Source organism: Simochromis diagramma, unplaced genomic scaffold, assembly GCF_900408965.1.
Source record: "Simochromis diagramma unplaced genomic scaffold, fSimDia1.1 OVJJ01000293.1, whole genome shotgun sequence".
Taxonomy (NCBI): domain Eukaryota; kingdom Metazoa; phylum Chordata; class Actinopteri; order Cichliformes; family Cichlidae; genus Simochromis; species Simochromis diagramma.
Genome location: NW_024386801.1, coordinates 4173095 through 4186278, shown reverse-complemented (window position 1 = coordinate 4186278; position 13184 = coordinate 4173095). Strand labels below are relative to the sequence as shown.

Here is a 13184-nt window from a genome sequence, read left to right as displayed (position 1 = left end):
CTCGTTTCCTCCATGTTGTACATAGCAGAACAAGACAGATGTTAACAAGCCTGATGAAGCCTGCCTTAGGGGAAAAGGCAAGAAGAGAGCGGCGCTACTCTGATGTTATTTGCAACCCCAATTCCAAAAAAGTTGGGATGATGTGTAAAATAAACACAAAATGTAATGATTTGCAAATCTTATGAACCCATATATCATTCACAACAAACACAGAAAGCATATGAAATTTGTAAATTTAAAAAATATTAGCTCACTTAAATTTGATGGTGGCAACATATCTAAAAAAAAAAAAAAGATTACTATTATGTTTAATCCTCTTTTCTGTTAACAACAGTTTGTAAGCATCTGGGAACTTAGCAGACCAGTTTGCTGGACTGTTGGAGGATGAATCTTATCCCATTCTTTTTGCTGCTCAGCAGTCCTGGGTCTTCTTTGTCATAATTTTTTATTTCATGATGTATTCTTGAATGCATGCAAAGCCAGTTCGGCACTCATCTACTACAAAGCCATTCTCTTGTAATAGTTGGACTATTCAGTTTAGCAGCGTCTTGCTGAAATATGCAAGGACTTCCCTAAAGAAAAAAGCAGTCTTGATTGGAGTATATGCTGCTCTAAAACCTGTATATAACTTTCAGCACTGATGGTGCCTTAACCAGATGTGCAAGTTGCCAATTCCATAGGTACTAATACAGAGGCTTTTGAAGTGACTGCTGATAACAACTCTTCTTTAGTCAAGGAAGATGTGACGATCATGTTTTCAAAAAAGAATTTCAAATTTCAATTCAATTGACATTTTAAGCAAGCTTTACATGATGGAGCTTTAACCAGCATTGGTGGATGGCACAGTGAATTTGCTCACAGACAGTGATTTCTGGAAGTGACCCTGAGCCCACGCAGTGATTTCCACGACAGGATCATGGCTGTTTTTAATGCAGTGCTGCCTGATGGCCTGAAGATCACAGGGTCTGACGTCCCATATTGATTTTCGGCCTTGTCCCTTGTGCAGAGAGATTTTTCAGTTTCTCCTTATCTTTTGATGTTATTATGTACTGCAGAAGATGAGACATTCAACGTCTTTGCAATTTTATGTCAAGGAACATTATCCTGAAGTTGGCACACAATTAGTAGACACAGTGTTTTGCAGTTTCCTTTTCCAGCTTTCCGTTGCCCCTTGTTCCAGAGTTGGGTGTGTGTAGACATGTTTCTGTCATCAAACTCCAAATGAGCTAACATTTTTCATGAAGTAGTAAAATGTCGCATTTTAAACTTTTGATATGTTTTCTATATTCTATTGTAAATAAAATCTTGGTTTATGAGATTTGCAAATCTTAGCTCCACCAAGGATTTAATGTTTTTGGTAGAATTTGTATTCATAGGCATCATTCTGCCTATAAATACAATAGCTCGAAAGGTTTTACATGTATTCTGATAAAACTTTGTAGAGGTGTAGAATGGAGTCACATAAACAATCCATGAAAATTTGGTTTACATCGACCAAGGTCTTCAAGATTAACTCAATGATTTATTGGTTGAAAATTGATTAAAAACCTTCTAACTTAAACATTAAAAGAAATGTGGTGTGTACTGTCAACATATAAAAAGCACCGTATAAAACCTCTGACCTCTTCTTTGAGTTCAAAAGATTGATCTGAAGGTCAAAGTGATATTATTGCTATTTAAAACTAAGTTTCTTATAACTATTCTGATATAATATAATAGGCTAAAGTTACTCATATCCAGTTATTTACAGATCAATGCCTATTAAACATTACTACTTCTACATAATATTTGTGTAATTAAAGTAAACACCTGTCATCCCACCATGCAATTTTTTGTCATGCAATTTTAAATAATTACTTGTTGTTTAAATATGCAAATTACCTAATATGATGTAACATGAGTGGTTACAATAACATACATTGATTGTTGTCCAAGTCGAACTGTCAGACAGAAAGCACTGAGAAATGGGTCAAGGCTAGAACAGAGATAGAGGATGGTAAATAATATATTATCTTAGGAAGGCTTGTTTGTTTTTATGTGTCCTTTGTTAACTGCCCAGGGTTATAATTTAATCATAAATGGATGGAGACGAAAGCAGCTCAAGAAAAAGGCTGTGGTAAGCAGGCCCTATTATATCCATTAGGAAAATAGCTCTGAAATCACGCTGTGCATTCTTTTCAGGTTCTTATATAGTACGAGAAAGCTTGGTTTTTATTACTGAAGTAAAAGAAACAGATGTAATTCTTCCTATTAGGACGATAATTAATATACCTGACAAACCATTTGTTACGATTCACTATGAGTTTGAATGAAAGCCAGAACAAAGCACAGGTGCTTTCATTGACCTGACTGTGTTTCTGTTGCCAGACAACTGTTTGGCCATAGCAACTACGACTGCACTGAGACTGACAGGCTGCTAACAAGCCAAAAATGATAATATTAATACGAATAAGAGTCTCATGGAAATGTATTAAATAGTGCAGGTTTCATTTTTTGTTACACTTAACGTGACTTTTAAACAAATGTATTTCATTTTTAAACATATTTTGTGTCTACACCACATGTTTTAGTTTTCCTGGAGTAGCCTTCATAATTTCCTGTAAATGTTTTAAATGTTAACCATGAAAGATCTAATTTTAATAATGTGACAAGTGCGTTGGAAACAGAGGGATCATATGTGAGGTGAAAGAAAAGGCAAGGAAATATTGCCTATACTGATGAGATGCAAGAAAAGTTGCTTTGGTCAGAAGAGAGAAAGTGTGAATTTTAACACTGGCAGTAATTGAAAGTACTGTGGAGCTGTGGTGCTGCCCATTGACAAGCGCCTGGCAGCAGAGCATCAAGGAGAGACTCCTGACAGGCTCTGAACAAATATCTCCCCAACAGAGCATAGCAGAAACAAAGGACTGCTGGTGTTTTGATGCTATGCTGATACTGTTGCACAAACTTCATAAAATGAAAGCTGACCAGGATGCAGACAGCCAAAAGACTAAGTAAAACACTAAAAACCATGAAAACAAAGATTTAAGCCCATGAATGATTATACTCTTATTTCAATTGACAAGTAAACAGAGCTAAACATTTACATTCTAGAGGATAAATGCCACTTTCCATTCCCAGTCAGTGACACGAAAACAGTGGCTTGTTTCTCCACGTCATATCATCTTGTTTTGCCTGGGGATGAAGGGACAACATTCAAAGGGAGATGAAGAGGTGGATACAGAGACGGGGTGTTTAATTTTCTCAGTTAAATTATACATTAACCAAAATCTCTTAGACCAGACATTTCCAATAGACAAATGAGTCCAATATCCATAGCAATTACGGGGATGTTGTAGTGATTGTGTCTACAGCGACTCAATGTGTGCTCTGAGGGGAAACTAGTTAGTCACACTAAAAATCACACAGGTTTCAAATCAAGGCAAATGTACATGACAAAAAACACTGCAGCTACATAAAGAAAAATGAATAAAAATGGGTGTGCAGGTAATTTGGATTAAAAAATGTTTACTAGAAAAGACCAAAGCAATGAAGTGAGCGCAACAAGTGTGAAAAGTCTGAACTAATCAAATAGTTACATACAAATTAAAAACGATCTGTTTCTAATACATAAAATGGAATGAATATATATATATATACACACACACACACACACATATATACACACACATATATATATACACATACATACATATACAGTGTACTCCGTGTTGATCATTTTGTCATTGTTTAGTTTCCATGCCTGTTTCCTGTTTTATTCTGTCAGTCATCTGTCTGTGTACATTAGCTTTAGTTCTACTTCCTGTTTCATTAGTTACATTTATCCCAGCTGTGTTCTCACCTGTTTCCAGTCATCCCCATTATCCAGTCTATTTAAGCCCTCAGTTTCTCTCAGCCCTCATCATTGTCTCCTGTCTAGTTCAGTCATTCATGTTAAGTTCATCCAGTCTTATAATAAACACTGTGCACTTTCTCGGTCTATCTGCGAGTCCTGCGTTCGGGTCCTCTGTCTCCATTTTCTACACACCCGAATGTGACACTTTATCAACAACCAGCTAAAAATGAGGGGTTCACACCCCCCACAAATTATTAATAGTTTAATAATTTCAGCTCAGTGTCAAAATCTATGTCTTGTTGTCAATTATGGTTCCATTACTCTGTCTCCTTTACTCTCCATTTCACTGTGTGTAAGCCCCTCCCACCACAGACTGGAGCTGTAATAAAAAGACAATTTTACCCAAAATTTGCGAATTCTTCACTCTAATGCCCACAAACCTAATGTCCTTGCAAGTGTGAAATCGACTAGGTTGATGGTTGTAAAGAAAAGCAAAGAACAAACATATACAGAGATTTCTTCCTTCATCTTTTGATAAAGGACAAAAATTCTAAAGATACAGTTTGTTGACTTTCCCACATAAAACAGTGTTTTCACAAGACTTAGAGGGACAGAGAAGCAGTTGGTGAGAGAGTATAAAGGTAGCATAAGCTAATGAAATTAAACATGAATGCGGGTGACAAAGCGCTACATGTTAGCTTTTTTAATGTTGAAACTGTGTGTCATGTGTGGGATGGTGCTCTTTGGGATGTGTCTGATGGAATCTGTGTGATGACCAGTGTTGGTCAAGTTACTTGAAAAAAGTAACGTGATCATAAAAAAAGTAATCCCGTTACTTTACTGATTACTTATTTTCAAAAGTAATTAATTACTTAGTTACTTAGTTACTTTTTAAAAACACGATTTACAACCTGAATAGGTGATAAAGCGATAGATCTTTCAGCACAATTCTACTTTTTCTGCATAATTCATCATACAAAATGTAATCAAATGGAAAAGTCCCTTTTTAAAACTTGTTTTATTAGTTTTAATCTTTTAACTTTATGCATCAAGCAAAAATTTAATTATATGCAACATTCTCTGACTGGAAGAAATGTGTTTAATATTTAAACCTATTTTCTGCACATTCCAGCACATAAAATATATATATATGTATATTTGTGTTTACACTCACTCTTTCAAATAGATGCAAGTAAAACACAGCAGAAAATAAATAAAGTCACAGACTAGCGGTCCTGTTGCTCTATTTTCACCTGTAAAGCAAGAGTAGGTAGGCGGAGGTTTGCCCTGGTGCAGGTGTGCTGCAGCGGTCAGTGGAAGGATACGGCAGTTTCTCTGTGAGTTTCCCATTGCGTTGTAGCGCACTCGGTGCTTGTTTGGAAGTTTAGGTTTTTTTTTTCGCTGTACAAAGAAGTTTTCTTCCCACGCAGTGAACAGCGGACGCTAATGTTTTTGTCACTTTTTATGGAATCAAACTTAAAGTAAGGTCAGTACTTCCACGCTTTAAACGCTGCACGCTCATACTCTCTCCTGCACTGGATATATTATCCATTGTTGATCTGCACACAGCTGTTGTCACGAACGTCGCACTTGCTTACGTCACTGTCATGAGACATTCTCGCAAAAAAAAATCACGGTTTTAGTAACGCAGTAACGCAGCGTTCCCACGGGAAAGTAACGGTAATCCAATTACCGTCTTTGCAATAGTAATCCCTTACTTTACTCGTTACTTGAAAAAAGTAATCGGATTACAGTAACGCGTTACAAGTAACGCATTACTGCCCATCTCTGGTGATGACAAGATGAAAGTCAACATACAAGACAGGAAGAGAGATACGAAGATTAGCTCTGCTAACAGCTTTAATTCCCACTGAGCTTACCCCTTCTTGAGAATAAGACAAATACCATGGGAGTGTTATGATCCCAAGCAATTAAAGACTGTCAGTGTGGTAAATATTATATTGATGTTCTCAATTTTTCCATAAATTCATATGCACTAAATGATTTCTTGGAGTGAAGGTGCCAAAAGCTGAAATGTGTTCTGATTGCAATATGGTGGCTTGCACAATGAGGCAAATAACAATTATAGAGTACTGAATTTGCTGGAAAAACACAAAACAAGAAATTAATTTGATTTACATCAGGAATCTCAAAATTAATGTCCTATTTAAAAAGAGAAATGTAAATATACACATGGGACAAAAAGGATATAAGAAAAAGCTTTAAAATGTATTTGAAATGGTAAAAAGGAGTGAAAGCTGCAAACCAAACTCAAATAAGAAATTGTAAGAAAAGACACACGCAGCAACAGTTTGCTTGGACTGCAGATTTATATGGCGAAGAGAAGTCATAAGCCAGACATTGAGAGGCCTGCATGTGCTTGTGTGATGGTTGTGCCTCTGAATAAATGCAGAATGTGCAGAGTTTGGGTTGACGGGTGTGTGCAGACATGGGCGTGTGTGTTAACTGGTGGGCACTAAATTCCTGCACTGAAATGCCTCACCCCAGCCTGACCATAAACTTGCCATTGCTAATTAAGGCGTGACTTTCTTCTCTTCCTTTCCCTGCGACTCTTTCTCTCAATCATAGCATTTAATGACCAAAGCTTTCCTTCATTCTGTCACAGTGCTAGCAATAGATGTTTTCCATTAGGCGAGTGGAAAGGTTCTGTGTTTTACTGACAAAGATCCAGATGGTAATTAGGAAAGTTAATGAAACTGCTGCTCACTAAATCATCTGTCATATCGCACGTTCCATTTAAAAAATCCATCACTTTAAAAAACATTTATCTGAAGGAAAACACAGAGGCAGGTACGCACAGATTGCAGAGGAAATAGTCACTTGAAATGTGGGTTGGTAATGTGTCTACTTACTCTAACGAGTTAACAGTCTCTTGAGATATTGTCCTGCTCTTCCTAAACACAAAGTTGTTTCCACCCCCTTGAGGAACGAATAGTGAATTCTGAACCCGTCTCTTCCTGTCTCTAATGCTGTTTATGTTCCACCTCCCTGCAGCTATTTTCCCTAAATCGTACCCACAATGAAATGGAAGGATGCCAACACAGGCGAAACAAGGATTTTCTCTCTTATTTTCTAACCAAAATAGAACGTTCAGATTGTGCTTGTGTATTATTCACTATTTACTCCACCTCATTTCTTCAGAGGAATCGCTACTAGAGAAATAAATTCCCCAGAGGAACGAGTCCACCTTTGGCCATACAATCGCCGCTTCCCACAGAACATAGGAGAAAGAGCTGTGAATCCACGCTATCTGTTGTTTAACAAATGAGCGCCTGGGTTCCAGTGGATTTATGTGAGTCCTGGGCTTATGCTGTTCTAGGATGGTCACGGTAAATCTGCTATTTTTGTCAAGGTGTGAAATGTATTCCACAGTTAAATCACACACAGGGGCCTTCCTAAGACAGTGTACCAGACACACCACACATACACGCAACTACACATACATTCCTCCACACAATCTTGAGCTCCTGCAGAACTTTTACGTGCTTCATTAAATTGTTTCTACTAGTAGAAACCCACATTGACAGCCTCATGGGTAGTTGGCTAACAGGCAGAAAAAGAAAGAACAAGAAATGGAAAGAGAGAGATGGATTTCCATGTGGCCTTGATTCATTAGTAGATACAGTCACATTACCTGTATGTGGATGACTGGCAAAGTCTGTTAAGAAAGAATACCATAAGGCAGCGGTCCCCAACCTTTTTTGCGCCACGGACCGGTTTATGCCCGACAATATTTTCACGGACCGGCCTTTAAGGTGTCGCGGATAAATACAACAAAATAAAACTAGTACCGGTACCGAAAAAAAGAAGATTTATTATATATAACACATGTGAAAAGACCCAGGAAAACCGAGTTAACGATAAAAACGATAACAAAATAACGCTGAAAACCGATAAAAACCCTGAAAACCTTAAACATTTCACACCTGAGCCTCAACTCTCGCGGCCCGGTACCAAACGACTCACGCACCGGTACCGGTCCGAGGCCCGGGGGTTGGGGACCGCTGCCATAAAGTATAGAAACACTTCAGATAAGGGCTTTCAGCACATACCGTTTATACATTCTTCTTACTTTTTCTTCATATTTCAGGTCAAATTTATTTCTCCTCCTCTTTCATTTTTCTTTCATTTTACATCATCTACATCTACCGTCTAATGCCTAATTCTATTACCATTTTGTTCCCCTTCTTCCACTTTGCAGTAGGCTGATCTCCAAGTAATGGTCAATACCATTACTTAATCTCCTCTAATACATGAAATCAAGAAAGAAATAACCTTGTCTCTGTTGTCCTTTGTATGCTGCTAGAGGTAACCACAACTAGACATAGCCACAAAATTCTGCAGATTAGCTTTAAATCATATACTATACATGTTTTGAAGATGGTGTAATTAACATTTCATATAAAACAAAAAAAAAAAAATTATGTGTAATGCCCTAGAGAACACTGTGAGAAACTAATAGGATTTTCTTTATAGCTCCTTGCAAATAGCTATGATATAGTTGCTTGGATAGGGTATTCTCTTTTTACTCTTGTACTAGAGTCTGCCTGCTGCTGGAGTTACCTCAACCTTTTGATCTACGCCAGGTATGAGGATAACATATTGTTGATTCCTGCAGTCGCTGGGCGGCAATGACAGTCATCCCTCTAGGGATTATTTGGTGCACTGCGAGGGTTGGCTAACTGTTGCAGGCATAAATGAAGGTCCATTAAAGTGTTTAACAGTCCACTTTTTTTCCTTTCCCACTTTCTTTAAAGCAGTGGATTAGTGCGGTATATTTACAGTTCACAGAAGTTTGGCCAAAGGAGAAAAAAAACCCGACTGTGAAAATCAAATTAAAGCCAAGTGGAGAAACAGTTCTGCATCAGGCTATACCCCATTTAAGTTAGAACCCCTGGCAGCAACGGCACGGCGGCCTGCTTGCCACCATTGTCTGACACAAAATGACAGCACAGTGAGGAGATGCAACTCATGCTATCTAAACAACACCCCCGCCTGATTCCTGAAAATAGCAATTAATTACTCAGCTAATTTAAAACAGCACCATGCTTGTCCTAAACAGCGGAATAATAGGACTAAACACATTAGAAGAATGAACAAGCTTAAAATATCTCCACAATGCATACATAACACTATACATTGATGGATCCCTTTGCAGAGGCACATGTTTCTTCAATTTACGAGTAGCAGTCAGTAGCCCAGTAAAAAGGACAACACTGTATTTCTGCAGATTTAACGGAAATATTCTCCACTATTCTCACTGTCAACTCAGTGGCAGCATATTCATAACACACTCACATCAATGACCCAAAACATCCCACAGAACCTGTATAGTACTGTGACCTGCCAATAATGGATAACTTAACTGTTTGTGTGAAATATTGCCAGTAGACTGAAAAAAGGAGAGATCAGAGTACAATACTGTACTTTATGAGCACCATTCGGTAACATTGGTGTACTAGTGTTTGCCATTGCTAGCAAATGTGGTAATGATTAGCAAAATGGGAAGTGATTACCTTTTTTCTTTAAGTAGAAACTAAAAATATGACAGGACAGTAAAGTATACAATCATGCAGAAAGTAACAAAATTGATTTAGTAGAGGAAAGCAACCAGAGGCTACAGAAAGAGAAAGAAGCGCAAAAAAATAAAACAAATTGTTAACCTTGAGGGTAAAAAAACAACAACTTCTATTTAAGAAGAGTTCAACTCCAAGAGTACAGCTGCTGTTCTTCCTCTTATAATGGTCACCATGATGAAGATAACCTGAGGCTTATTAAAGATTCATTCCATACGCACACAGCAGTGATCTCTTTTTATCATCCGCCTTCCTACTCAAAGTACAAGCTCACACGAGGCGTATGGGCTCTCGTTTGAAACTTCATCTCGAAATTAAGCCTCACTCATCTCTTTGCTTCGCCTGAGGTGCAAAAAAACCAGTGAGTGAGAAATGGTGCAGAGCAGAATCAAAGTGAAAGAAGCACAGAGCAAAGATGCAAAGAAAGGAAAAGCTGAAGAGTGATGACAGATGGAGGACTGGAAAGAGAACAGTTAGAGAGATTTTAAGTGAGTGAAGGAAAAGCCAGTGCACCAACAAGCTGGGCATGTATTGGATAAAGTTGTAGTGGACAGATGAATACACTGAAAGACTAAGAAATGCAAAGTAATACACAGGTGAAGGTTAGCTTTCGCCTTCAAACATTTCCTTTCATTCTTTATCTATTCAGTCACTACTTTGACACTGTTAAACACAGGGTACAAGTTAAAACTAAATGGAAATGTTCCTGTCAAAGGGCAAGGTTTTCACCAGACAGCTGAAGCTATTTTCATACACAGACACTCAGACTGCTGAAGTCGAAATAATTGTGAGGAAAAAGATGTACTCAGAGAGGCAAAACCACAGAAGCGGGGTAGGTACACTTACCCCAACCTCTACGTGATCCGAGCCCTTGTCATCCTGCTTGTGGAGAATCTCAAAGTAGTATCGTCTGGATGAGATCAGACTAGAGGGGAAACAAGGAAAGAGCAATTATTATTATTAGATATTGAACATTACTAATATATATATATATATATATATATATATATATATATATATATATATATATATATATATATGTAGGGTTAATCTATCTAAAATATGCTGTCCTACAGGCAAGAAGGCAAAAAAAATGGCAGTAAGCCACAATCTAAAAATCCTCATTTCCTGAATTAATCACGATCGATGCTGTGCATTAATTAATATTTTGCTCTTATGCAGGCTCCAGTATTTCTCTGAAACTCCTGGCTAGGCTAAGTAGAGGACTGATTTAAAGTTTTACTGGGTATATTTTTTCTTACAATGTGATAATGCAATATTTCAGTTTTAAAAACACTTCATGGATAACAGGCCTCCAACTGTTACTGCGTGGGAGACACCAAAACACTGCTGAACACATCATTACCCCTCAAAACACACATGTACATTAGTGTCATCATGCATATGTATCTATGCGTGGACTGTGATAAGTATTTCCTCCTATGATTTCTGGCGTTATCTGCAGTCATCTCCACCATTTTTGTGTCGTCTGATTTGCTCAGATCTTTCTTTGTTTCTGTTTCCTGTGACTATTTTCTTTGATGTTTTCCCTTCCTTTTCTTCTGTCTCCCGTTTGTCTCCTAACACAAATACAAACTGATTTTCTTTGATGAAGTCTTTGTTTTGAATTGAAAATAGCCTGACAAAAGCAGGACGGATGTGATTTTAAAAAATATAAGGGAAAAGCAAAAGGAAATAATTTTGTTATATGTGATCCTTGACACTATACCCAAGAGGAATCATGATAAGGATGCACAGATACCTCCGAGGAGGTAAGACAGGTTCTTAGAAGCCAGCTGAATGGCTGGAATAAGATCCAAGCCATCAATACATACGACCCACTGATCAGCAGATACACAACTGGAATACAAAAATAATAATAATAATAAAATGGTCACAGGAGGAGACAGATGCCACTGACATCAAGACACGAATACTCCTCACAATGCACTGAGATCTCCACCTGAAGTCCAACACCCTGAGGCTCTATGAACAATGGAAAGAGGGAGAGCGAGCATTAGTGAGTGTCAGAGCCACTATTCAGGATGAAATATGGATGCATCCATAAATACATCACGAAGATAGTCCCCTGAGATGAGCTGCTCCAAGAGTGTCTCAAGCAGCTGAAGACATAACAGGAACAGGAAGAGGAATGGCTTTGTGGAAAACCAAACTGCATGGGGTGTACCAATGACAGACAGAGGAAGTGACTGACATAAAGAAATCCTACCACTCGCTAGAGAAAGCCTGCCTAATGGACAGCACAGAGTATTTGATCATGCGAGTAGAAGAACAAACTAAGGATCAGATCCACGGAGGCTTCAGTAGCCATAGCCGACAGAACCAAGGTTGCAGATTGTGCAAAGGTACCCCGGAGATTATCCAACACATTGTAGCAGGGTGTAAGATGCAAGCTTGGACAGTGTACAGGAATATCTGTGCCTCATATGAACTAAAAGTCCTAAAGCGTCCATGGGAGACACTGACAGAAGTGGTTGAGAAGAACAGGGTTAAGATCCTATGGACATGCTGCTCAACCAACCTGACATAGGACCAGAGGCCTATACTTGTGATAGATCTCTGCAGACTAAATCTCCAAAAAGTTGATTCTGTTCATCTGGACGTAGCATTTTGTGGGAGAAACGTTTCATCACTCATCCAGGTGACTTCTTCAGTCTCAGCTGACTGCAGGTTTCCCCAATCTTGGGGGTGGCTGTCAGTGCGCCCCAGGGCAGCTGTGGCTACAATGTAGCTTGCCATCACCAGTGTGTGAATGTGTGTGTGAATGGGTGAATGACTGAATGTAGTGTAAAGCGCTTTGGGGTCCTTAGGGACTGAGTAAAGCGCTATACAAATGCAGGCCATTTACCATCTTATAAACAGTACATTTGCATAATGACTGAAACCAGCCCACTGAAGGAACAATGGGCTGGGAGGTCAGTTCCTTAATCTTAATTATGCAAATTCTCATGATCATTGATCAACAACCACTGACCAAAACCCTGCAGACTAAAGTGATCCCAGTGGTAACAGCAGCATTAGGAGCTGTGCCCACCCCCAAACTGGAAGACTGGCTCCAGCACAACATCAGAAGGCAAGAATTTGATGCACAGTATCCAAAGTCTCATCAGTGTATCAGTTCTTGTCCAGGTATCTGGACAAGAATTTATACACATATGTTTAATTGTGATCTAAACGTTGCCCTACTGTAGAGCTATAATTGAAACAACATGTCTTGGTTGAATTTAGGTGGAATTGAGCATATATTTTACCATTTAAAACACCCCTTAACAGTTAGACTGTGTGTGTGCGTTTTCATTTCTGATGTTGTTGACCGAGTTGAAAGAAAAGGACAAAAGCTGAAGGAGGATGGTCACGTGTCCCCCCCCCCCTCCCCATGCATAAACGCCGCTGCATCATCCGGCTGCCCAGCTTTCTGTAACCAATAAATCATTGCAGGTGCACGGGAGCAGTGACAGTGTGCTAAGGTCACTCTCTCATGAATAGGGAATATCTCTCTGTGCAGCTGCTAAAATGGCACTCAGAAAAGTAAGTGCCACTTTCAGCTTTTGGAACCCTGCTTGCCCTCTCCCAAACGATTCAAACATCACTCCATTCATAACCCCGTAATTTACGCTGAGCTGTGATTAAAATCCAAAGACAAATCTTATATTTAACTCACCGCTGTAAAAACACAGTGAAAAGACCCATCATGGTTAATGTTAGATATGCAGCAGGATTGAGTAATTGAG

The 13184-nt window shown here is 38.7% G+C and overlaps 1 protein-coding gene across 1 annotated transcript in view; it reads right to left on the bottom strand.

The window, feature by feature from the left end:
* The window catches only part of b4galnt4a (beta-1,4-N-acetyl-galactosaminyl transferase 4a), a 142492-nt gene that overhangs the window by 12994 nt on the left and 116314 nt on the right, over window positions 1-13184 (bottom strand). Inside the window, exon 8 of the mRNA XM_040025237.1 lies at window positions 10279-10357. Within this exon, the coding sequence (XP_039881171.1) occupies window positions 10279-10357 (79 nt within the window). The remainder of the gene's footprint in view (window positions 1-10278; window positions 10358-13184) is intronic.